This window comes from Helianthus annuus, chromosome 11 (assembly GCF_002127325.2).
Source record: "Helianthus annuus cultivar XRQ/B chromosome 11, HanXRQr2.0-SUNRISE, whole genome shotgun sequence".
NCBI lineage: Eukaryota > Viridiplantae > Streptophyta > Magnoliopsida > Asterales > Asteraceae > Helianthus > Helianthus annuus.
Genome location: NC_035443.2, coordinates 33534531 through 33559291, shown reverse-complemented (window position 1 = coordinate 33559291; position 24761 = coordinate 33534531). Strand labels below are relative to the sequence as shown.

At 37.0% G+C, this 24761-nt stretch overlaps 1 protein-coding gene across 1 annotated transcript; it reads right to left on the bottom strand.

The window, feature by feature from the left end:
• Positions 1–4833: 4833 nt before the first annotated feature.
• LOC110889977 (xyloglucan endotransglucosylase/hydrolase protein 15) lies at positions 4834–6244 on the bottom strand. The gene is made up of 3 exons (XM_022137551.2): positions 5920–6244; positions 5434–5627; positions 4834–5320 (listed from the first exon to the last, which is right to left on the bottom strand). The coding sequence occupies exons 1-3, from the start codon at positions 6199–6201 to the stop codon at positions 4927–4929; spliced, it is 870 nt and encodes a 289-aa protein (XP_021993243.1). The 5' UTR covers positions 6202–6244; the 3' UTR covers positions 4834–4926.
• Between the last annotated feature and the right edge of the window lie 18517 nt (positions 6245–24761).

Here is a 24761-nt window from a genome sequence, read left to right as displayed (position 1 = left end):
TTTCGTAGTTTTTATAAGTTGAATGGTTGAATATCCCCCAAGAATCAAGTTTGACATACACTTCCGGATTGAAATATTTTGATGGTACTTTGAAAGTTCAATCGGATAAGTTAAAGAGCAACAGAAGAACAAATATGCAAAATCTATTCATGTAACAGAATTTGATCAAATTGTAAAAACTTATGGTATCAACACACAGACCAAACACAAGATGATAGAGACAAAAAAACGGTGACCGAAAATCTATTAATAACCCAAACCAAAATCACCCACCAATACCAAGATCTTACCAATAGAAAGATCAGATGAACAATAACATTTCGATCAACTGATTTAATCAGTTGATCAATACAATACAGAAGTTATACAAAAAACAAACAGGAAAGATACAACCTGATCAAAAGAGAAAGATCTCACAAGCGAGATACAAAACAAACCAGATCGTAACAGATCTGAACCCTAAGTTGCTTGAATCGTTCAATCGCCCAATTTGCAAGAGAGAGAGAGAATAAGAACAATCTGGAAACAAGTCTGAGTCTCAACAGTACAATACACTGCATTTTATAAGTATATAAAAGATACTTTCATTTGCAACCCTCCAAGATACACAGGCTTTCACTTTTAATCCTCAGCAACTGCACCTAACCCCTTTACCTTTTTGACCTGCACACTTTATACCCTTTTATATCAAAACAGAAGTAACAAGTCTATAAATGTTTGCAACATGAATTATCAGTTGCATTTTATTTTAACATGCCCCCTTAATTCTTGTGGCAAACATGTCAAACATACTAAGACTTTCACAAAGAGTTTGATGTTGACTCGCATTCAAACCCTTTGTGAATATGTCTGCAATCTGCACATCCGAATGAACCTTTTCAGGTTCTATGATACCAGCTGCGATTTTTTCTCTCAAAAAATGTAGGTCGATCTCAAAATGCTTAGTACGTTCATGGAAAACAGGATTTTGAGAAATAGAAATTGCAGACTTGCTATCACAGAACAACTTAACCGGCAGATTATATACAACTTTTAACTCAGTTAATACATTCAAAATCCACATTATCTCACAGGTAGCTGAGCACATAGCTCTGTACTCAGCCTCTGCAGTTGACCTTGATACTACACTCTGTTTCTTGCTTTTCCAAGAAACAAGTGTATCACCAAGGAAAATACCAAAACCAGTGACGGACTTTCTGGTTTTAAGACATTTGGCCCAGTCAGAGTCAACAAATCCTGACAAGTTCATATTATCAGATTTCTTAAAATTAACACCTTTTCCAGGTGATAACTTCAAGTATCTTAACAACCTCAGTGCTATATCTAAATGAACTTGACTGGGACAATGCATATGTTAACTTAGAAACTGGACAACATAACTTATGTATGGTCTAGTTAGTGACAAATATATCAATTTCCCTATCAACCTTTGAAAACCATTTATATTTTCCAAGTTTTTTTGTTCTTTATCACATTTATTAGTCACTATAAAACTTTGCTCAATCGGTGTAGTAACAGGTTTACACCCCAAATACCCAAATTCATTTAACAATTCAAGACAATATTTTCTTTGTGACAAACAAATGCAAGCATCAGAATATAGCACCTCAATACCTAGAAAATATCTAAGTATACCAAGATCTTTGACTTGAAAACTTTCCTTCAAACATGTCTTAACCTTTTCTATTTCAATTTTATTATTTCCAGTCACAACTATGTCATCAACATAGACTAAAAGAATTATAAACACATCTTGTTTAGACAAAACAAACAAGGAATAATCACAAACACTTTGAACAAACCCCATAGACACTAACACAGCAATCAATTTTTCATTCCACTGCCTTGGAGCTTACTTTAGACCGTACAAAGATTTAACTAATTTACACACTTTAGCATTATCATTCGAAAAATAACCTTGAGGCAAAGTCATAAACACATCCTCAGTTAATGTTCCATCCACAGAATTAGTTTTATTATTACTAGCCAAGTTGACTTTATTGGATTGATTTGTATTACTGCCCCTTCTTTTAAACCCAGGTGGATACCCAATAATCTCAAAACATCTATCCACAGTATGCCCTAACATGTTACAATGTGTACACTTCAAGGTTGAATTAGAACCTCTATTTACCTTCTTTCTTTGATCAAAAGACTGATTTGGTTTAGAAACAAAAGACACACTCTGAGGTTTTGATCCACTACTAGACATTCTATGTGATTCTTCTCTAGAAATTATAGAGAAGGCCACTTTGACTGAGGGTAATGGTTCTCTTGTTAATAGATTTGTTCTTACTGACTGATAAACATCATCCAGTCCCATTAAAAATTGCATCAATTTTATTAAAGTCGAAAAATCATTTAAGTCTTTTGCAGCTTGACAAGAACATGTAGGCAGATGCAACATAGCATCAAATTGCTTCCACATTGTCGTAAGCTTATTATAATATTCAGCAACTGAAGTACCATTTTGTGAAACACAATTGATTTTTTTATACAAATCATAAACAATAGAACCATCCACCCTATAGAAAGACTCTTTGAGGTCTGTCCAAACCTCTGAAGCTAACTTAGAGAAAACTTGACCTAAGAAAAGTTCCTCAGACACAATTTAACAACCAAGTAAGAACAACAGAATTACATCTGTCCCACTGACTAGCAAGCACAGGATCACTCTCAGACCGAATACACTTTCCATCCATAAATCCATATTTATTTTTAGCCTCTAGGGCTAATTTCATAGCACTAGACCAAACAGCATAATTTTCTGTACCTTTCAACTTAATACTAACAATAGTCAAAGCACTAGAATCACTTGGATGCAGATATAAGGGATCTCCTATATCTAACTTACCAATTAAAGTCTGTGACGTACTACTAGTATCACCCATTTTCAATTAACAGATAAAAACAGATCACACAACGAAACAAGAAAAAATCACAATACAGTTATCAACAGATAACAAATAAGGAACAAGAGACTAACAACACACAAGAACAACGGCGAAGCTGAGTCAGCGTCAAGACTCCAGGTTCATCACTCACAGGTGCCTGGACATGTCTTTACTCAGGAGCCACAACCAATCAGTAAACACAGACTAATAAGAAATGATCACAAAACAACAAAGATAACACAGAATAGACAAAGAATCAACAATAACAAACAATTAATGGTGCCGGTCCTCACTACCCCGACTTCAACTAACCAACAACAACAGTAAAAAAAACAGGATGAAACGATCATACAGAGGGTGCTATTAACTCCAAAGCGGATCAGAACTATAGCCTTCACTTAGGGCTATAGTTACAGATCAGAAGACAAGAAACAATAAAACCGGTCAGTTTGCTCTGTAGCCTTCTAGGGTTACATAGACCAACACGGGTCTTCAAAGATACTGAATATCAACCGGTTAGTTTGCTCTGTAGCCTTCTAGGGTTACAGAGACCAACACGGGTCTTCAAAGATACTGAATATCTTCGAATCACACCAAACCCTAGATTAGGGTTTCCAAATCTCCAAATATGCTTCCGATCAAAAACACCAAGGTTCCTGGGACAAGAACCCCTAAAACACCAGTATTGAACCAGATCTGAACAACACGCTTTTTGAGACCAGATCTACACACTTCTTTGAACACCAAAGAACTTCTTCTGCAACAATGTTTAAAAACCTTAAAACCCACAGCGGAAGAACCAAGATCAGAATCAAGAGCTATTAAGCTCTGATACCATGTAAAAACTTATGGTATCAACACACAGACCAAACACAAGATGATAGCGACAAAAAACGGTGACCGAAAATCTATTAATAACCCAAACCAAAATCACCCACCAATACCAAGATCTTACCAATAGTAAGATCAGATGAACAATAACGTTTCGATCAACTGATTTAATCAGTTGATCAATACAATACAGAAGTTATACAAAAAACAAACAGGAAAGATACAACCTGATCAAAAGAGAAAGATCTCACAAGCGAGATACAAAACAAACCAGATCGTAACACATTTGAACCCTAAGTTGCTTGAATCGTTCAATCGCCCAATTTGCAAGAGAGAGAGAATAAGAACAATCTGGAAACAAGTCTGAGTCTCAACAATACAATACACTGCATTTTATAAGTATATAAAAGATACTTTCATTTGCAACCCTCCAAGATACACAGGCTTTCACTTTTAATCCTCAGCAACTGCACCTAACCCCTTTACCTTTTTGACCTGCACACTTTATACCCTTTTATATCAAAACAGAAGTAACAAGTCTATAAATGTTTGCAACATGAATTATCAGTTGCATTTTATTTTAACACAAATACCTTCCTTATATATGGGAGGAACCATCACAATATTTGAGTAAATGGTTATAGCTATCAACAAGTATGCTTGTTATATTAGTAGAAAAAATCATAAGTAGAAACTCTATTAGTGGTTGATAACCAAATTATCATCTATGCTTACCACTTATCACTGAAGTATCAATTACTACTAATCGTACTTTCCAATGATAGAGCAAGCAACTAACAGTTAACGAGATCAATTACTACTAATCGTACTTTCCAATGATAGAGCAAGCAATTAACGGTTTTTTTTTTTTTTTTTTTTTTTGAAAGGAAAGCAATTAACGGTTAACGAGACTCCCACCATGGGTTCTACCCATTGGAGTTGGACCCCGCTTGAGGCATTGCCCATGAACCCCTACGAGGGGATTTACCCCTTGAAACCCTTGCCAAGGGGGCGCTACACCCGTTGAACCCAATGTTCGTTGGTGAATAAATAAAAGTAATCATAAACAGGTATGTACTGTACACCTCATTACTCGTATCAATATTTATACTTATTATCCCTTATTCATATACTTTAAGTGTGTTTACAGTGAATCAAAGAATGACAATTACTCACAAACATATATTAACAAACAAATAAGTTATAGAAATTTTGAGCGCTTGCATTCAGTAGGAAGACCACCGGGGAAGCGTGTGATGTCATTGCAATAGTTGTAAATCATGTATTTACTCTGCACCCACCGAATCCTGTTTCGTCCTGCTGCATCAAGTCCTTGAGTACTCCATGCCTTGTTATTATCGGAGGTTGTGGACTTTTGGTTAGGACCAATAATGTTTGCATCAGCATTAAACTTCCTGTATGAAGCAGTGAAAGGTGCTTTTGTCCAGTCAGTCTTCACACGTCCACCTTGGGTTGCCCAGTCATCTGCATTCCACAGGCTTCCATACACCCTCATGGGTTGGCTCTTAGGATACGGGACTCCATAAGCTTCATTGTTATTGAACACCCTTATTGGAATATTGTCTATCATGAATCTGCAAGAACCAAGAGACTTAAGATCAGTGGTTGTAGAAAGTAAATTAACTATTCGTGATGACCGAACGATCGACTCTACAGAAAGAAAAAGAAAAAAAGTTGAGAAAGGTACATGATTCTTTGAGAGTTCCATATAATAGTGTAGGTATGGAAGGCTGCAGTCGGGTCGAACCAGAGGTGGAACTGCTGTTCTTTGTCACCTTTCCCTTGTGCGTATACATTGGTGTGGATTGTATATGGATTCCCAGATGAGTTACCCAAGAACTCAAAGTCAATCTCATCATGTCCAGCACCTTGTGATGATAACTGATCATGGATATGAAAACCATGGTGTTTGTTAGATAATCAATCATAAAGCTAAGATCATGTTAGAAAACTGGACATTTGCGACCAAAATAAACATTGAGAATGAAGTCATAAGAGTCTCAAGTTTCTGTCCACCGGCTTTTAGTCGCAAAACTAATAAAAACTGATTAACAAAAATTGAAATACAAATACTAGTGGTAAACTGGTCGCAAATGTATTTATAATTTAAAATAAAACAAAATTTTAAAATTAAAATATGGTCGTAAATCAGTTATGAACTAGTGGCACTTACATAAAAGGTTGTGACTGTGCCAGCAGAGTTGCCAGGGACTAGCTTCAGTTGCATATCAAACCTTCCAAATAGGTACTCATTCTTGGACTGGAAACCAGAACCTGAATATCTGTCAAGTGAAAGTGAGAGATCCTGACCGCCGTTAAATATTTTAGCGCGTTCGTTGCCAAAAGTTATGTCCATATCGTCATAGAAGTTTCCTGCTAAAGCGGCTGCTGCTAAACATGCCATGACCACAAAAGCTATAAAACTTTTATAGCCTGAATAACTTGACCCTTTCATTTTTTAATCTTTTTCCTTAGTATCAGAGATGTATATATATCATATATGTGATGGGAGTTAGTTATTCCTAAGGCTGCTATATATAGTTGTGGCTTAGTTGACAATTTGGTAGAGGAAGCGTCGTAGGTAATAAGTATGGAAACAAAGTTTTGAACGCAAAGGGTGACCACCCATTGAATTAACAAAAAATATATATAACTACTTGCAATGAACCAGCTGTCTTGTAATGTTGACATGCATTCAACTCTATGCTGCCTCCCTTGGATTGCAAATATTGGGTGCAGGAAATGGGTGAAACTGGACAGGACTTTTCTGGTTTAGGTAAACACGCTTTCCTTTATAGCAAATTGTAACTTTTTTATGCACTAGATAGTTTAGTTAATTCTAAATATTTATAAAACATGTAAATAAATATTTTAAAACTCGTGACGATATAGGTAATACCCCTAAATTTACAAAAAAAAAAAATTGTGAACCCAACTGGACGTTATATATTAATATTTTAAAAAATGATAACCGATAAATACCTAAGCTAGGTCAAATATTCTCAACAAATTAAAACAAAAACATTATCATAGTTTTGCTAGAAAAAAAGTAACTATAAAACGATGACAAGACTCTAATTTGGAGTTGGAGGCAACATTGTAATTTGTTAGGACCAATGCGTAAGTGCTAGCGAATAAAAGTTATATCGAGTCAACCAATTAAAAAAACACTACCATTGGCAACACTGCCATTTTAAACTGGGGGAAAATAGTAATTTTGACTTGGGTAAAATCGTAATCTGTCAAAAGCTACAGCGATAACAAGACTGTAATTTTGAACTGATGACAAAATCGTAATTTTGATTGGGGGTAAATCGTAATTTGTCAAAAGCTACAACGATAACAAGACTGTAATTTTAATATGAGAGCAAAATTGTAATTCTAAACTGTGGATAAATCGTAATGTGTTAATATTTCCTGGCATGGCCTTTAAATTTATATTTATATTTATATTATATTATATACAATACAATAGTAAATAGTGATTATGTCGTTGAAAAAAAAACGGAGGAGGTATCCACACCCCCCCCCCCCACAAAAGTATCTACACACCCCCTAACCTTTAATGACCCTCATTGCCTAATACGCCTCAAACTGGCCCCACCCATACGCCCCTCATTGCCCAATACGCTTCAAACTGGTCCCTACCATCTAATTAATGCCAATCATTGGGTGTCAGCCAATGATTACCAATGATTGGGGTGTGTGGACTTTATTTTGATAGGGTATTTGTATGGGGAAGTTGTGAAATATTAAGAAAATTAATTTTTTTTTTATAAAATGTTGTTATAAAAAATTGTGTTAGTAAAATAAAAACTTCATATTTTATGAAATGAATTGTGTACATTATAAAATGGCAATTTTTTATAAGTATTATTAAATGTCAATTTTTTTTATAAAATGGCAATTTTTATAATTATTATTAAACCTTTTATTAAATGTCAACTTTTTTATTTATCAATTATTATTATGTGTTTAATTTTATTAAATGTGTATATTATAACATTTTATTAAATGTCAACTTTTTTATTTTTCAGTTATTATTATGTGTTTAATTGTTTCCATAACGCAATGTGTATGTTAAAAAATGTCAACTTCTGAAAGTCTTTAATTGTTTTTCAATTGTCGTTTATTAACCATAACGCAACAAGAAACATAATTCAAAATGTAATTAAACATCGTTTTATATTAATACACAAAACATGTAACTTTGATACAGAATGTAACGACGAAACCCTAAACCCTAAACCCTAAACCATAGATCGCTAAATGTTACATATTTTTGAATTCCTATACAGGAAAACGATGGGTGCAGCTAGCATACACAATTCAAAGACAACCCTTCTCGGGATGGTGAGCGAAGTCACATTCCCGTTGGAGCAGTGGAGTCGGCATTTCGTTTATTAACCACCATCCAGTCTTCCGCGCCTTCTCGGGATGGTGAGTGAAGTCGCATTCCCGTTGGTCGAAGGCTAATGAGAACACTAAATGAACTCCTCTCTTGGAAGGACATGTTACAGCGCAAACCGCGTTGGCTAGCGTCACTGGGAGCTGACGAGGCAACAGGCTACTCCGATAACACGTAATCCTAGATCGGTGTTCTAGTGCATGAATCTGAAATACGAACGTAGTTTCTCCATAAGGATTACGCTACCACCACCGTCAAAACACTGACTTTCGATATCCATTTAATAAAAAATAAAATTTAGCATTAGACTCGGCATTCGAAAATATATTGTAAAAATAAAAAAAAAACAAAACACTACCACAGCCGATACACCACCACCACAGCCGACACACCACCACCACAGCCGACCAACCACCACCACCAACACCACAGCCGAGCCACCACCACTACCACAGCCGACCCACCACCACCACCACAGCCGACCCACCACCACCACCACCCCAGCCGACCCACCACCACCACCAACACAGCCGACCCACCACCACCACCAACATCCCAGCCGACCCACCACCACCACCAACACAGCCGACCCACCACCACCACCACCACCCCAGCCGACCCACCACCACCACCACCACAGCCGACCCACCACCACCACCACCAACACAGCCGACCCACCACCACCACCACCCCAGCCGACCCACCACCACCACAACCCCAACACCACCACCACCAGCACAACTACAACCCCAACACCACCACGAACCGCCAAAATAAAACCAAAAAAACAAGGGTAAACAAACCCTGAATATTCCGACCGTATACACCGATACGAGAGCGAAAACTATATGAGAGACGCGTGTGGTCCCCTTCCGGATTGTCATCGTGTGGTCCATAACTCCTCCAAAAAATAACTTTTGGATTTGGATATTGTACTTGTTCTCGGATAAAGTATAAAAGGGAAGGTGAAACTAAACTTCAATGAGACCCGTATGGGTCGATGAGAGGCATATGCAAGTGGGGTGTCATAAATGTCCTGTCAACTTTTTAGAAAAGGTAGGTGGATATGGGTCTCATCGGGCTATACGAGGCATATGGGCTGAAAAGTTGTCAGGATCCGTACCCACCATACGCGCGTATGGGCCTATGAGCGGCATATTGGTTTAGTTTTTTTTTTTAAAAAAGCTTGTATATGCTGGTTGCAAATGTCGGGTATTTTTGTCATCCTTACTTGCCACAGAAATATACACCATCTTCACAATCACAAATTCACAATGGTTTTTTGCAAATGTGGTAGGATGGCTGCACTAAGAACATCTTGGACTGAAGCTAATCCCGGACGTCAATTTTACACTTGTCACAGTCTGGTATGTTTTTAATGTATTTTTTTTCCATTAACCCTTGTATATTAGTGATTTATTTTTTTATTTTTTTCGTGTCAGCGTTCTGCAACTTCTTTGTGTGGGTCGATCCTGCCATGTGTCGTCGGGCATGTGTGGTCATCAAAGAACTGATGGATACGAAGGCTGTGCTGAAAAACGAAGTCAGTTTTTTGAGAAAGGATGTTCGAATTTATAAATTGCAAGAAGCGGAATTTGAAGAATTTCATTCAAGTGTTGTTCGTAAGAGGGAACGTTGGTTGATAATCAGTTGGATTTTTTTTATGTTGTTTGTCTTATTATTTTTCATTGTTAGTATGTAAGTTTATGCAAGACATGTAATCGAATATTAGTACATGTAATCGAATATTAGTTATAAATGCCGTTTTTTATATATATTAAGTTTTAAAAAAATGTAATCGAATATTGTGTTGTTTGTCTTGCTATTTTTCATTGTTATTATATATAGTAAGTTTAAAAAAAAATGTTGTTTTTTAAAATAAGTCAACTAAGCATAAATAACAAAACCAACAAACATTCGTCAAGTTACAAATAACATACCAATGTTTAAACATACCAAAATAAATAAGTATTTGTTCATACATGCCCACAAATGTTTAACAAAATAAAATTCACCCAACAAATACAAATACTAACCCTCCATCTCCTCATCGCTGTCGTCAGAATCATCCCCACCACCTGCATGCGTCCCGGGCCCACCGGTGACATGTGGAATGGGAATGGGCACTTGAAGTATGGGTCCAAAACCTAAACCCCCCTCCCCCACCCCCGAGGACCTGATTCCAGTCACTATTCCGGAGTGTTCGTGACCTGCCTCCATGTCGAAACCCGGATAAACTCGTGGATGTGGTGGGGGTCGAATAGGCAACCCCGCCTGGGTATGTCTCTCGGCCTCACTAGCCATCACCCACTCCATCAAATCCTCCATCCGGTCCATCCGCCTGTCCATCCGCTAAAACTGTTGTGTCCAGCTGGCCATCATACCATCTTGACCCGCCACCAGCCTCTCAAGGAGACGTTGGGCGGACTGAGGCAACCGCACTGCATGATAAACGCGTTGTGGAATATGTGGCGGCTCCTGCGGATGCACCTGGTCAACCTGAGGCTCCATGTCTCCATCCATATCAGGCACGTCAGCAACATGCGGCATCTCCACCTCCCCAGCCTCGAGCAGTGCCTGGTGGACTATCGGTTGGGGTTCATAACTCTGTTGGTGTTCGTCAACAAACCGATGCCCGATATCCGGAAAGTTCACCGCAATCTTCATCCCTCTCATCGTCCTAAGATCTAAGGGCTCGTGTGGTGCTGGGGCCGCAATATCATCAAGGAATGGGTAATACAGACCGCAATGCTGGACAATACGTGTGATAAACCCCCCTCCAATCAAACGGCTAACCCTCTGCCGTTTGCCGTACAAGGTGAAATACTCCGCCAGACAGCGATGGAGGGCGCACGGTGTGCCCGTATATAAGCAGTACAGAAAGAACAGATCCACCTTCGTGACCCACTCTAGGCTTTTGCCACGCGCAGAGATCGACGTGCCAATGCAGCGGTGTATGTAGCGAACGAGTGGGTCAGGAATCGCAGAAACTCGGGCCTTCTTACCGAAGGGTCCAGCACCTAGAGTGGGCCACCAAGCAAACAACTGATCATCAGGCATAGCCCAAATCGCGGTGGTATAGATATCCTGAACCAACTCATCATCGGTATAGAACCCGGTGGCAACAGCAAACTGACACAGCGACCAATTTTGTCGCTGCCCGAACAAACAGAAAGATACCTCGGGAGGCGGTGCTTCCACGTTCGGATCGTCCATATCCGAATTGGGTCGGTCAGCCGGCCGTGGACGAAACACGAATGTGGACAGAAACTCCACCATCATGGTCCTATGAGACGGCCCAGCCGCCACCGAAAACATGTGATCCCACGGGGAATTCTCCCTGATCAAACTCCGGGCTTTCCCCTCCTCCCCGACCTCCCGTAAAGCCTCCCATGACAACACCCTCTGCCGACCCACCTTCATTTGTCGCAACCTGTTAAAACGTTTATACTCCCTAGAATTGTTCGGGTAGTCCATATAGGGAATACCCAAACAATCACCCCCGACCATCTCATCGAATCCAGGCACCTATACCACACCAAACTCCTCCTCGTCTGACGACATATTTGCAAAAATTAATATATAATACGTGTCATATTATAACTTGTAACAAATTTCTAACAAAATTAACATCTAAATAATCGACAAACCACCACCACTACCACCACCGTCAAACCACCACCACCACCACAGCCACCACCACACCACAACAACGACCACCACAACAACAACCACCAGCAGCAGCACCACCGTCAAACCCCCACGCCCACCACAGCCGCCTAACCACCACCACAGCCACCACCACACCCGCCTTACCACCACCACAGCCGTCAATAACCACCACCACAACCACCACCACCACCACCACCACCACCACCACAACCACCACTACCACCACCGTCAAACCCAACACCAACACTACTGTCAAACCCAACACCACTGGCCATAATTTAAAAAAAAACAAAATAAACAAAGGAAAGATGAAATAATACACTAACCTTTTATGAAAATATGGACCGTATAGGTTGATACGTTCTAAGCCGAGCTATACGAGAGAGACAGTGTGTGTTTCTTGGTGTTTTAGTGTGTGGGGTGAAAATGTTTTAGATCTATTCTCTATTTAGTCAAACTTGAAAAGTAGTTTTTGAATCAATCAGGAGCGTATAGGGCAATAAGGGGCGTATAGGAGTTGTTGTTAAAGCGTATGAAGTGTATAAATCATATAGTATAACCAATTTATCAGCTCCTGTACAGGAGGATAAACTGGTTAAGGCTTTTGTGTTCTATGGGAGATGTGCGAGTTCGAAACCCGGGGGAGGCCGGTCCGATACAGAAGGACCCCTCCCTTTTTTATTTGACATTTTTTTATTAAAAATAATAATAAATAATAATAATAATAATAATAAATAACAATAATAATAATAATAACAATAATAATAACTAATAATAATAACTAATAATAATAATAATAATAAATATAATAATAACTAATAATAATAACAGCAATAATAATAATAATAATAACAACAACAACAACAATAATAATAATAATAACAATAACAATAATAATAACAATAATAATAATAAATAATAATAATAACTAATAATAATAATAACAATAATAAATAATAATAATAATAATAACTAATAATAATAATAACAATAATAATAATAATAATAACAATAACAATAATAAATAATAATAATAACTAATAATAATAATAATAAGAGCAATAATAATAATAATAATAATAATAATAATAAGAACAATAATAATAATAATAACAATAATAATAATAATAACAATAATAATAATAATAATAAATAATAAATAATAACGATAATAATAATAATAACAATAATAATAATAATAACTAATAATAATAACTAATAATAATAACAGCAATAATAATAACAATAATAATAATAATAATAATAATAATAATAATAATAATAACAACAATAATAATAATAATAAATAATAATAACTAATAATAATAATAACAATAATAAATAATAATAATACTAATAATAACTAATAATAATAATAATAACTAATAATAATAACAGCAATAATAATAATATTAATAATAATAATAATAATAACTAATAATAATAACAACAATAAAGAATTTCACGAAAAGGAATTTGTTAACTTGGCAAAGGTGTTAGTAGATGTATCGTATTACACAAGGTAGGGCGTTAGTAGATAGTAATAGAACTTCACGAAAAAAAAATTGTTAACTTGGCAAAGGTGTAACATCCGTGAAATATAGTGTATGCAACAATTTTAAAAAAAAAAAATATTAATTAGGGTGTTTTATAACATAAAAAACCCTAAATTACCACATAAAATTGTTAAAAAAATTTATTTCATATGAGTCGTATAGGACAATGAGACCCATATACAACTCATATAAGGTGCTCATTGATCAATAAGCCTCCCCTCGTTGACACCTTATGAGTGTCTCATTGACCAAAAAGCCTCCTCTGGTGGTTTCCACTCCAGGGGGGGCTTTTTGGTCAATGAGACACTCATAAGGTGTCAACCAGGGGAGGCTTATTGATCAATGAGCACCTTATAGGAGTTGTATATGGGTCTCATTGCCCTATACGACTCATATGAAATTAATTTTTTTAACAATTTTATGTGGTAATTTAGGGTTTTTTATTTTATAAAACACCCTAATTAATAATTTTTTTTAAAAAATTGTTGCATACACTATATTTCACGGATGTTACACCTTTGCCAAGTTAACAAATTCTTTTTTCGTGAAGTTCTATTACTATCTACTAAGGCTCTACCATGTGTAATACGATACATGTACATTGTCACCCATTCATAGCTTCTATACCTCAGTGAGGTATTTCATCGGACAATCATCCCGTTAACTTAGCAATAATAATAATAATAATAATAATAATAATAATAATAATAATAATAATAATAATAATAATAATAATAATAATAATAATAATAATAATAATAATAATAATAATAACAATAATAACAATAATAATAATAATAGTAATAATAGTAGTAGTAATAAATAATAATAATAATAATAATAATAATGATAATGATAATAATAATAATAATAATAATAATAAAACATATGCACATTTAAAAAAAAAACGATGTTATATCTTGTCCCGGCAAACGGGTCGGGTCGGGGGTCGGGTATGGTCTTCGACCCATGACGATATTTTATGAAATGAATTTTGTGTATTATAAAATGTCAAATTTTTTATTTATCAATTATTATTTTGTCTTTAATTATTTTTCACTTGTCATTTATAAACCATAAGGCAATAAATAAACGAAACATCGTTTTATATTAATACACAAAACATGACATTTTAATACAAAATGTAACGACTAAACCCTAAACCCTAAATCGCTAACTGTTACATATTCTTAAATTCTTGCAAACTGTATCGGTTATTCAGATCTCTATTCGGTCACCATATTGTTGCTATCAAGTTTAAGGACGCATTCCACGGTAAACGTGCTTTCCGTTTCCCCATTACCACATGAAGAACCTCCGACCTGATCTAGCGCTCCCTCGTTGTCGCAGAAGAATTCTCAGTAACTGGTTCCACAGCATGAAGAACCAATCCATACAGAAGGAGTTCTCCCTCGAGGTTGCTGACGCAGAAGCATTGTCGTTGGTGGAGGTGGAAGAACATTCCAGTTCACCCTCACAGTCACCGGTAAATATCTACTTCCACCGTCACAGATTATGGGTGCAGAAGCATTGTCGTTGGTGGACGTTCTGGTGCATGAATCTGGAATACGAACGCAGTTAAGCGTTTGAATCTGAAATATGAACGCAGTGTACTACCCCATAAGGATTACGCTACCACCACCGTCAAAACACCGACTTTCGATATCCTGTTAATAAAACATACAATTATAGCATTAGACCCGACATCCGAAAATATATTGTTAAAAGTAATAAATATAATAATAAAAATAACATATGCGCATTTAAAAAAAATGATGATATAAGTCTAGACCCGGCAAACGTGTCGGGCCGGGGGTCGGGTAGGGTTACGCTACCACCAACACCACCACACCCGCCTAACCACCACCACCACCACCATAGCCACCACCACCATAGCCACCACCACACCCGCCTAACCACCACCACCACCACCATAGCCACTACCACCACAGCCACCACCACACCCGCCTAACCACCACCACAACAACCACCACCACCACCACGACCACAACCACCACAACCACAACCAGCAACACCATCACCACCAACACCACAACCACCACCACCACAGCCACCACCACCACCACCACTACCACCACCACCACAGCCACCACTACCACCACCACAGCCATCACTACCACCACCACCACAGCCACCACCACAGCCACCACCACCACCACAGCCACCACCACCACCACCACTGCCGTCAATCACCACCGCCGTCAATCACCCCCGCCGTCATTCCCCACCACAGTCAATCCCCCACTGCCGTCATTCCCCACCACAGTCAATCCCCCACCACCATCAAACCCAACACCGCCGTCAAACCCAACACCACCACAAACGGCGGAAATAAAACTAAAAAATAAAAAAAGGTTGAAGATTAAGCAATAAAATTTGGAATACAAACTAACCTTCATCGTGTGGTCCAGAGTTTGTCTTGTGAAAATCGTGTGGTCCAGAGCGTTTGTGTGTGTATTCTTGGTGTTTTAGTGTGTGAGTTTTGAAATTTTAGATCTAGTTTACCCCTTTATTGAAGTTGGGAAAGTGTTTGTGTTCAATGAGAGCCGTATGGTTCAATGAGCACCTTATTGGAGTTGTTGGGTTTAAAGCGTATGTAGTGTATAAAGGATATACTATAACTAATTTATCAGCTCCTGTACAGGAGGATAAACTGGTTAAGGCTTGTGTGTTCTATGCGAAATGTGCGAGTTCGAATACCGTGGGAGGCCGGTCCGATACAGAAGGACCCCTCCCTTTTTTGAATAAATGAGGGGCGTATAGGGCAATAAGGGGCGGATAGATTTTTGAATCAATGAGGGGCGTATGAAGTATATAAAGGATATACTATAACCAACTTATCAGCTTCTGTACAGGAGGATAAACTGGTTAATGCTTGTGTGTTCTATGCGAAGGGTGCGAGTTCGAAACCTGGGGTAGGCCGGTCTGATACAGAAGGACCCCTCCCTTTTTTATTTGTGTAATTCTAACTTTTTATTATTCATTTATTTATGTTAAAATTAATTCCCTTTATCAAAAAAAAAAACAGATTTCATTTTTAGTTTGAGTCAACAATTTTAAATCCCTTTAAAACAATAGTTTTCTTTTATTTTGTACTCTTTTCTTTTATATGAAGCACTTTAATTAAAAAAAATTATAAAAAAGTTGTTGCGTACACTATATTTGACGGATGTTACAATATATTTAAATTATAATAAAGAGAAACATTAATAACTTCGTTGCGTACACTATGTTTCACGGATGCTACACCTAACACAAGTCAATAACTTCTTTTTGTTGAGTTTTATTACTACGTAGTAACGCCCTACCCTGTGCAATACGAGACACGTACATTGTCTCCCATTTCATAGCTTCCATACTTCGGTATATATTCCAAAGTCCATTTGGTACTGGCATCGGGCTATCATCCGCTAACTTAACCATGATGAAATGGCTATCTTCGACATAAGCAATCGCTAAAATGGAATGGTTCTGGTAAACCTGCGATCCATCGAACATCGGGAAGTAAGTTTGACAAACACCGTTGCTTAAATGTTGAACAATCACCCCAAATTTTTGAGCCACCAACAACCCTGTGTAGGGCAACCACATCCAGCATGCCATAGGTGCAGGTTTAACATTTAACCAATTTATCGATCGATACACATTTTCGTAACATCCCTCATCTACAAACACCTGGTTCAAGTCAGGTAACGTGGGTCGCACACCCCCGTCATCACAACGAGGCACGGACACAAACTCCTCCTCACCTCGATCAACGCCGGATAACCAAACGCTTTCGGAGACGTACGACTGGTTCGAATCTTCGCCAAAAATATTACCAATGTCCCAAAATGACATCTTTATGCTTCACGGTCTCAACCAAATTTTTTAGTTAAGAATTTTCATCATTACATCGGAATTTTGTGAGTTTGAAAAATTTTCAAAGCCATAAATCCCGTATGTTTTGGGTAAATAAACATTTTTGGTCGATAAGGGTCATATAGGTCGATAAGGGTCATATGGGTCACTTTCACGCTTTTTCAGACTGAACTCCTTTCATGTCAATAATTATACCTTAAATTTATCAAAAGTCGTGCCGATAAGCCTCTCATTGCTCAATGAGAGGCGTATAGGATTTAATGCTCCAACTACCACAACCTTATATGCCTCTCATATGGCAATGAGAGGCTTATCAAAACCCTTTTTCTGGCACATTAATTGCTTTCACACTATATACTCCCCTTATTGCCCTATATGCCACCTCTAGGGAGGGAGGGGATACACTCAAAAAGTAAGGATGTGTCAATACCCTCACCCAAAAAAAACTCGTTTCTTGCCGCGGCATGAACACCGTCGTTTCTCGATTATCATGATAATGCTTTGCTGTTTATATCCTATTGGTTTATACCTTAGTGGATCTTTTAATGTTTTTAATTGGGTTGGAAAGTCAAGATCAAAGTTGAGTGAGGAAACCAAAGTGTTTATAATTTGGCAGATAACCATTTTGAAGAAGGTTATTCTTTACCGATTTTGGCAGAAGGCAGATAATGACTTAAAATCAACTGGTTTATACGGACTTTATGTTTCTTTGACAATTAGCGATTTTGGTAGAAGAAGACTTTTTCTTAACCTTCGCTTCAGAAGAAACATTGGTTCAATTTCTAATTTTAAGTTAAATGATCACGTTACATAACATATCATCATGTGGTAACCTAATAATTGCGTAAGATTTAAACAATTGTAGCTTGAGTCACTTTACACTACAAGGAAACCCACCTCTAGTAACGATTTTTTTTCGGGTTTTAGTGACGAAGGCTGAAGTGGCTTATCACGACGCCTTGTCGTTGCAACAGACGCCGTCTCAATATGATACCCTCCTGATGACATGTCGTCGCTATAAATAAAAAGTTATCTATAAAATTTAATTTAGACCTACAGCGACGACTTTCCGTTGCCATAAATTAAAAAATAAAACATTACTTTAATATCATTTGCTCTTTGGCGATGACGTATTGTCGTTGTAACTAAAAATAAAAATTCTAGAAATAACCTATAGTTATGACTTTCGTCGTCATAAACTAAAAAACATTATCTATTAAATTTTATTTAGACAGTCTGGTTTAGGCCATTGGGCTAGTGCTATCCCAGCTAGAATAGCTGGCGGAAGACTAGAAATATGTGGGCCGCATAACGTGTTTTGTACAAGATTCAAAGACGAGTCTTTTGCTCAACCCGTGAGGTATGATGCATGAGCATATATAGGCTCATACGAGGAACATATGTTTAGTGGGTCTTTTAATCAGGTATTGGATCATTGGCTTGTTTGGGCTCACGGTGCAAATTACTTCAGCCGAAGGATAAGGGAAGAGGATTTGTGACGAGCAAGAAGATGGTGAGAAACGGGATCAGGAGAAAACGGTTGGAAGTGTGAAAATGGTGAGAACGGATCCCACTCGAACACGTGGCCGGGGGCGCTAATGATATGCAGGGGCACAATTGTCATTGTCCAAGTGCCCCTCAATAAATGGCGTTATAATTTTGTTTCAAACAAAATTCCAACAGATATGCCGTTTTGCTCTTTATGCTTGTTTCAATGGCGTTTTTTTTTTCAAAGCAATATTTGAAAATGGCGTTTATGTTTCAATGGCGTTCTTCATATATTCAATATTTGGCATTTTCATTATTAATGTTAATTGTCGTTTGGGTTCTAATATATGCTTATTATTTACGATCAATGGCGTTTTACACCGGCTTACGTAAATCTGATTAGTTGTGAATATTGGCGTTAGTTTGTAAACATCAGTTCTTACTATTTGTTAATTATTCAACTTATGGCGTTTTCATTATCATGTTTTAGGAAGACGGTAACATCAGTTCTTCTTATTGTTTATTATTCAACTAATTGCGTTTTCATTATGGCGTATTCATCATGACGATTTCATTAATATGTTTTATTAAGAAACAAGTAGATGCAATAGTCTAAACCAAATACATTAGTCAACATGAAAATTATAAAATGAAAGCAATTCATGGCGTTTAAGTTAATCTACATATTCCTCCATCCTTTGTTCTATTCTCTTGTACCCTTTTTTATACAATTCAGGTAATTCTTGTTGCCCCTAATTCCAAGAATTTATTTAAAGATTTGACCAGTTTTCTTATGTTTTCTTATGTTTTCATTTTGGCTATATGCAGCAGCAGCATTTTTGCAATGTATTTGATCGTGAGGTCATTTAATTGTTTTTGTTGTAGGTCATTTGGGGCATTTTCTTATGCCAGACCACATTCCCAACCAACCAACTGCCCCATATACGTTTCCATATGCCTCATTTCAAAAATCCCACAGTCAATCCCGTTAGACTCTGTCCTCCAAACCATCTTTTGTCTAACAATAGGCGCTGTCTTCATGATCTTAACCATTGGGTGTTTTTGAATAAGCAAGTCGTTTACAAAAGTATCTTGCTACAGTTTCACATTTTTGCATATATAGTATGGCGTTTTGTCAACATAGTTTCTACATACAAAGTGTTTAAGATACTTACCAACTTTTCCACCCATCCATCATACTTTTTCTTGATACTGAGTTTATCCCCTCCAACGCTGTTATCCAATACATCAACTCTACTGTGTTTTTTATTGAAGCAGACAACATAGAAATGTTTTTGCCATATTATTGGCATGAAGACCAGATCATATTCATTTATCTTCTATCTTTCTGGTCTTCTTTGAAACGGGCGAGTTTCAAAACCAATTCCATGTTGTTGTTGAATTCTTTGTACCGATAACTCGCTGTCTTTGTATACGCGGGCGTATTCTGTAATTTTGAGTAACCACATTTTTAACAACAAAACAAAGTCATAATATAATTGCATCAATTAAATATAGCAAAAGAGTTACCAGCATTATTTGTGTGCAAAATAATCTTAAGGGTGATTCTTCATAGTTCAGGATATGCCCCCAACTTTGAATAATGTTGACGTGTGCATAGAATCCTGGTCTCATGCTCTCAGAAATCACCCTTAAGAGTTCTGACACTCCTTCAATTTTGAACAGGGTACTCCTGAAAAAAACAGCATATGGCGATTTAGTTATGCAAACTCATTTTAATATAAGACATGGCGTTTTGGGTGTTTACATGCATATGCGTATATATTTTTAACGTAACAAATGCAAAGTTTAGCGTTTTACGAGAAAGAAATGTACATACATCCAGTCACCACATCCAGTTAATATGTATGTGGAAATGTTGTTTTCTTGTGTCGCCCTTGCTGCATGTATGACCACTTGCCTCCAAACATAAGGTGACAAACATGCCCTACTCTTCTTTGACTCTCTCTTCTCCTTTTTTCCACAGTCTTTTCCTTTGTATTTTCATTATCTTCATCATCTTCTTCATCACCAGGAAGCTTTTTTGGGTTTAAAATGGTGTTATCTTGCATCAACTTTGTGATGTCTAGCGTTTTGTCCTCATCACCCTTCTCCTACACATCTGCCATGTTTGGCGTTTTGGTTGGTGATGTGTCAGTGGTGTTTTCATCTTGGGGTTTCTGGGGTGTCTTTTCTTGTTCAAGAGTTTGCAAGAGGTTTTTCCTACCTCCAGATGGTGGTTGCTGACATCACGTTTCATCAACCACTACACCTTACTGGTCAACACTTTTGTTCACCATCTCCCCTTCAATTTTTTCTAGTTGAGAAATGAAGGCATCACTAAACTGTGTGTTTGTCACGGGTACGTTTGGCGTTTTGTCATAGACTGCCTCAGTGGTTTTTTCGAGTTCAGTGATGAACACCTGACTATATTGTGTTTCTGTTGGGGGGATTTTTGGCATTGCATAAAATACAGGCATTTTTGGGGTCTCCTCAACAGGGTGCATGTGGTTTTTATAGCTTTAAGCATTTCTTCCACCATCTTTGGACAATCTAAACCTTCTATTAGTTCAATCATTTTTCTAGGTCTTGTCTCGGCAGTTCCAAAACCTCAACAATATTCCCTTTAATTACCTTTCCCTATTATAACTGAAAATGTGATATTCAAGTATTTGGAAATCACAATCCCAACTTTTTAACATCATTTTCATTTATATCTTCATCTGTACTTTCTTCAGCTAACAATATAATATACTCATCACCACCCTTAGACTCCCTTTCATCTTCATTTTGAGCATCATCATTTATGGGGGTTGGCGTAACAGTTGAGGGTTTGGCGTTTTAATCTCCAACCATCTCCCTTCTCCTTCATGTTCCCGTTCTCCTTCCCCTTCCCCTTCACCTCATCTTCATTTTCACATTTTTCTCTCTCATCTGCCATCTCCCATTCCCCTCCTCCTTCCACTTACCTTTTACCTTCAGCTTCCCTTTCAACCTCATCTTCATTTTCACCTTCTTCTCTCTCATCTGACACTTCATTGGCGTTTTCATCAACAAATGTTGACATGCTCTTTAACAATGTCAGACATTGTGAGTATTTTATGTGTACCAAGAGGTTGTTTGGATGTTCAATCTTTGACTGATTTAACAATGTCCTCATTTTATTGTAACATTCTTCTAATTCTTTGTATGCTCCATCCAACTTCTCAGCCATTGCCTGTTAAATAAAAAGGAAGTATTAAGTATGGCATTTTGTGTTTTTTGTTAAACTTATTATTCGAACAACATACCTCCTCAGCTTCATTGTTTTGTTGTTTCTCACCAGCACCATGGTCTTCATACTGTGTTAGTACTCTGACTAGAGCATGGTCCCCTGATGCAGAAACTTCAAACATCATGTTCTGGCTTTCTACATCTTCATCCACAACCCGTCGATAGAAAGCCTCTTCATTCTCATCATTGATTTCCATGAAGTTTTGAACTTCAGGGTCGCGTTCAGCATAATCATAATGATCATCATGATCAAAACCATCATCATCATCAACCTCATCATGATCATTATCAACATGCTCATCAACATTGTCAACAACAACTTCATCTTCATTGTCAACATCATTACCATCAGTATCTTCTTCATCAACACCCTGCATTTTGTCTGCTGTCTTGGGTGTGGCTTGTTCTTGAACAACAGTTTGAAACTGTGTTTCCTTAGCCTTCTTTACAGTTTTCTTTTTAAGTTCTTTGCCATCATGGCGTTTTGGCTCTCCACCATATTTCCTTTTAATTAGTACACTCTCAAACATGTCAAGAGTTCTTGTTGTAACCCACTCAATCATGTATCCTTCTTGTTGTTGCAACCATTTTCTATTGCAAGCATCATTCACCAAGGCAAGCTGTAACACAAGACATTTATAATTTTTAAATTATTATTGTTTTGCAAACTATTATATATGGAAATTGTTTTCTTACCGCAAGTACAATCAAGGGCCCTGTGAAATGCTTTTTTGGAGAACATGCGGTTTTGGCATTTTGCAAGCATTGGATGAGATAACCACACCAGTTCAGGTAGTTTATTTAAACATTTCGTTTAATGTTGTACACGAACTGTTGGCTGACGACCGCATTATCACTTGCATGCCCAATTATAGTGAAGAATGCTACAAGGAAATTTAGGCAGAAGTTTCTCCCGAAGCTATTCATCTCAGGCAAGATGTTATCAAAGTAGAGCTTCACACTTGGTCTGTTAATCCAGTCAGTCCCTTTGAACTGTGCTCTCCACTCAGCCACTACTTCGTCATTAGTTGTTGACTTTTTTCCCTCTTCACGGCCACGTCTCCATTCGGTATACCCGTTAAAGAGTTTATCAATTCTTCATTGATATGTATTGTATGGTTGCCAACATTTAGATTGTTTATTCTTTCATTATAATTTTCAATCAACCAGTACCCAAGCATTGTGGGTATGCTGTCTATTTTCATCTTGAGGGCAACACCAAACCACATGTCGTGTACTACTTGTCTTTTATGTTGGTTCAGATTTATAAACCAATCAGTCAAGTTTGTAGGTTTTACTCTTGACAAAAGTGGTTCTTCCTAAACCTCAACATCCTGACTTAAGGCCTTCCTCTTATAGGCATTTTGGGCCTTGCCGGTGTGCAAATTTATTGTTACTCTAAACCCCTCTTTGCCTATAAAACAAGATTAATTTCCATGGCGTTTTAGTTTTTCATGGCGTTTGTATAAACATTTTCCACACATAACTTTTACATGGCGTTTAACACATTCACAAACTCACAATTAGTAACAAAAATGATACGATGTTTAATAACACAAATGATATATGATGTTCAATAAGACAATCACAAATTATACATGCTGTTTAATAACACTAATGATATATGTAAATGGCGTTCTCATACAGTCAAACAATATTATACAAACGGTACATGTATTGGCGTTTAGTAACAAACTATCAAAGTATATTACATGATATATGGAGTTTTACAAACAAACATCATAAAAAGTAACCATTTGTACCATGTTATGTTGTTGTCTTCTTTCGTTGCTCGGTGGTTCTTTGGCATTTTGGAGCAGGTGACTCTCCGGATTCCACACCCATAGAAACTGCACATTTATTATTAAAATTAAAGCGCCAAAAACATCATAAAACTAGCATATTGTAAATCGAAGTTAACTCACTCTGTTTTTTGCCTCTGGATCTTGTTTGATCTTTAGAAGCCATAATATTGTGGTTTCGTGTTTTCTAGGGTTTTTGCGTTTTTCGTTGGAATTCGGGAGGTTTCTCTGGGAAGTATATATGTTTCGGTCCCGTTTTGATGGGTTTTGTAGATGCACATTTACCTTTTTGCCCTTAATGAAGCACGTCCACGTTTGCAAGTTGATGTTATTTACAAAAACGCCACCGTGACAATCTAATCCATAGATTGTTTTGATCCAACGAATGAGAGGCGTTCTCACCGTTTTCACACTTATAAGAGTTTTCTCTAAATCATGCCCCTATATATATATATATATAAGATTCAGTTCAATTAAGAACAACACAAGTTGTGAGAACTTCTACTTTCTGCGCGAGTTGGGCCACCATTTTTTAAGATTTTTGAGAATTTTTTTTAAATACCTTTTGAAATGTCTAGTTCTCATGGTTCTCACAACTTAAAACTTTTCTCATTTTACCCTTTTCATATATAAATATACAGTGGAAGGTTTAAATGAGAAGAAAATTTTTGTAAGAAGAAAAAAAGAAGTTTCAACAATAATGTAAGGGTATATTTGTAAACTTTACATAGATCTTTAATTTCTAGTCTTCCTTTTTAATAGCTAACTACATTAAATTTGTATCTTATTTTCAAAATATATATTTTTTCAAAAAAAAATAATTTAGAGTGCACGACAAATTACTAGGTGTGTAGGAAAATTACGAGTTCTTTAGGATAAATTTAAGTATGTGTAGGATAAGTTTTGAAATGTGTAGGATAACTTATTATGTGAG

What these genes read in the sequence shown, in the direction of transcription:
- LOC110889977 (XM_022137551.2), bottom strand. Translation starts at nt 6,201, where the DNA reads ATGAAAGGGTCAAGTTATTCAGGCTATAAAAGTTTTATAGCTTTTGTG. An exon ending in GCACAGTCACAACCTTTTAT is followed by an intron (nt 5,628 to 5,919) that starts GTAAGTGCCACT and finishes ATCCATGATCAG; the next exon opens with TTATCATCACAAGGTGCTGG. An exon ending in TGGAACTCTCAAAGAATCAT is followed by an intron (nt 5,321 to 5,433) that starts GTACCTTTCTCA and finishes TGGTTCTTGCAG; the next exon opens with ATTCATGATAGACAATATTC.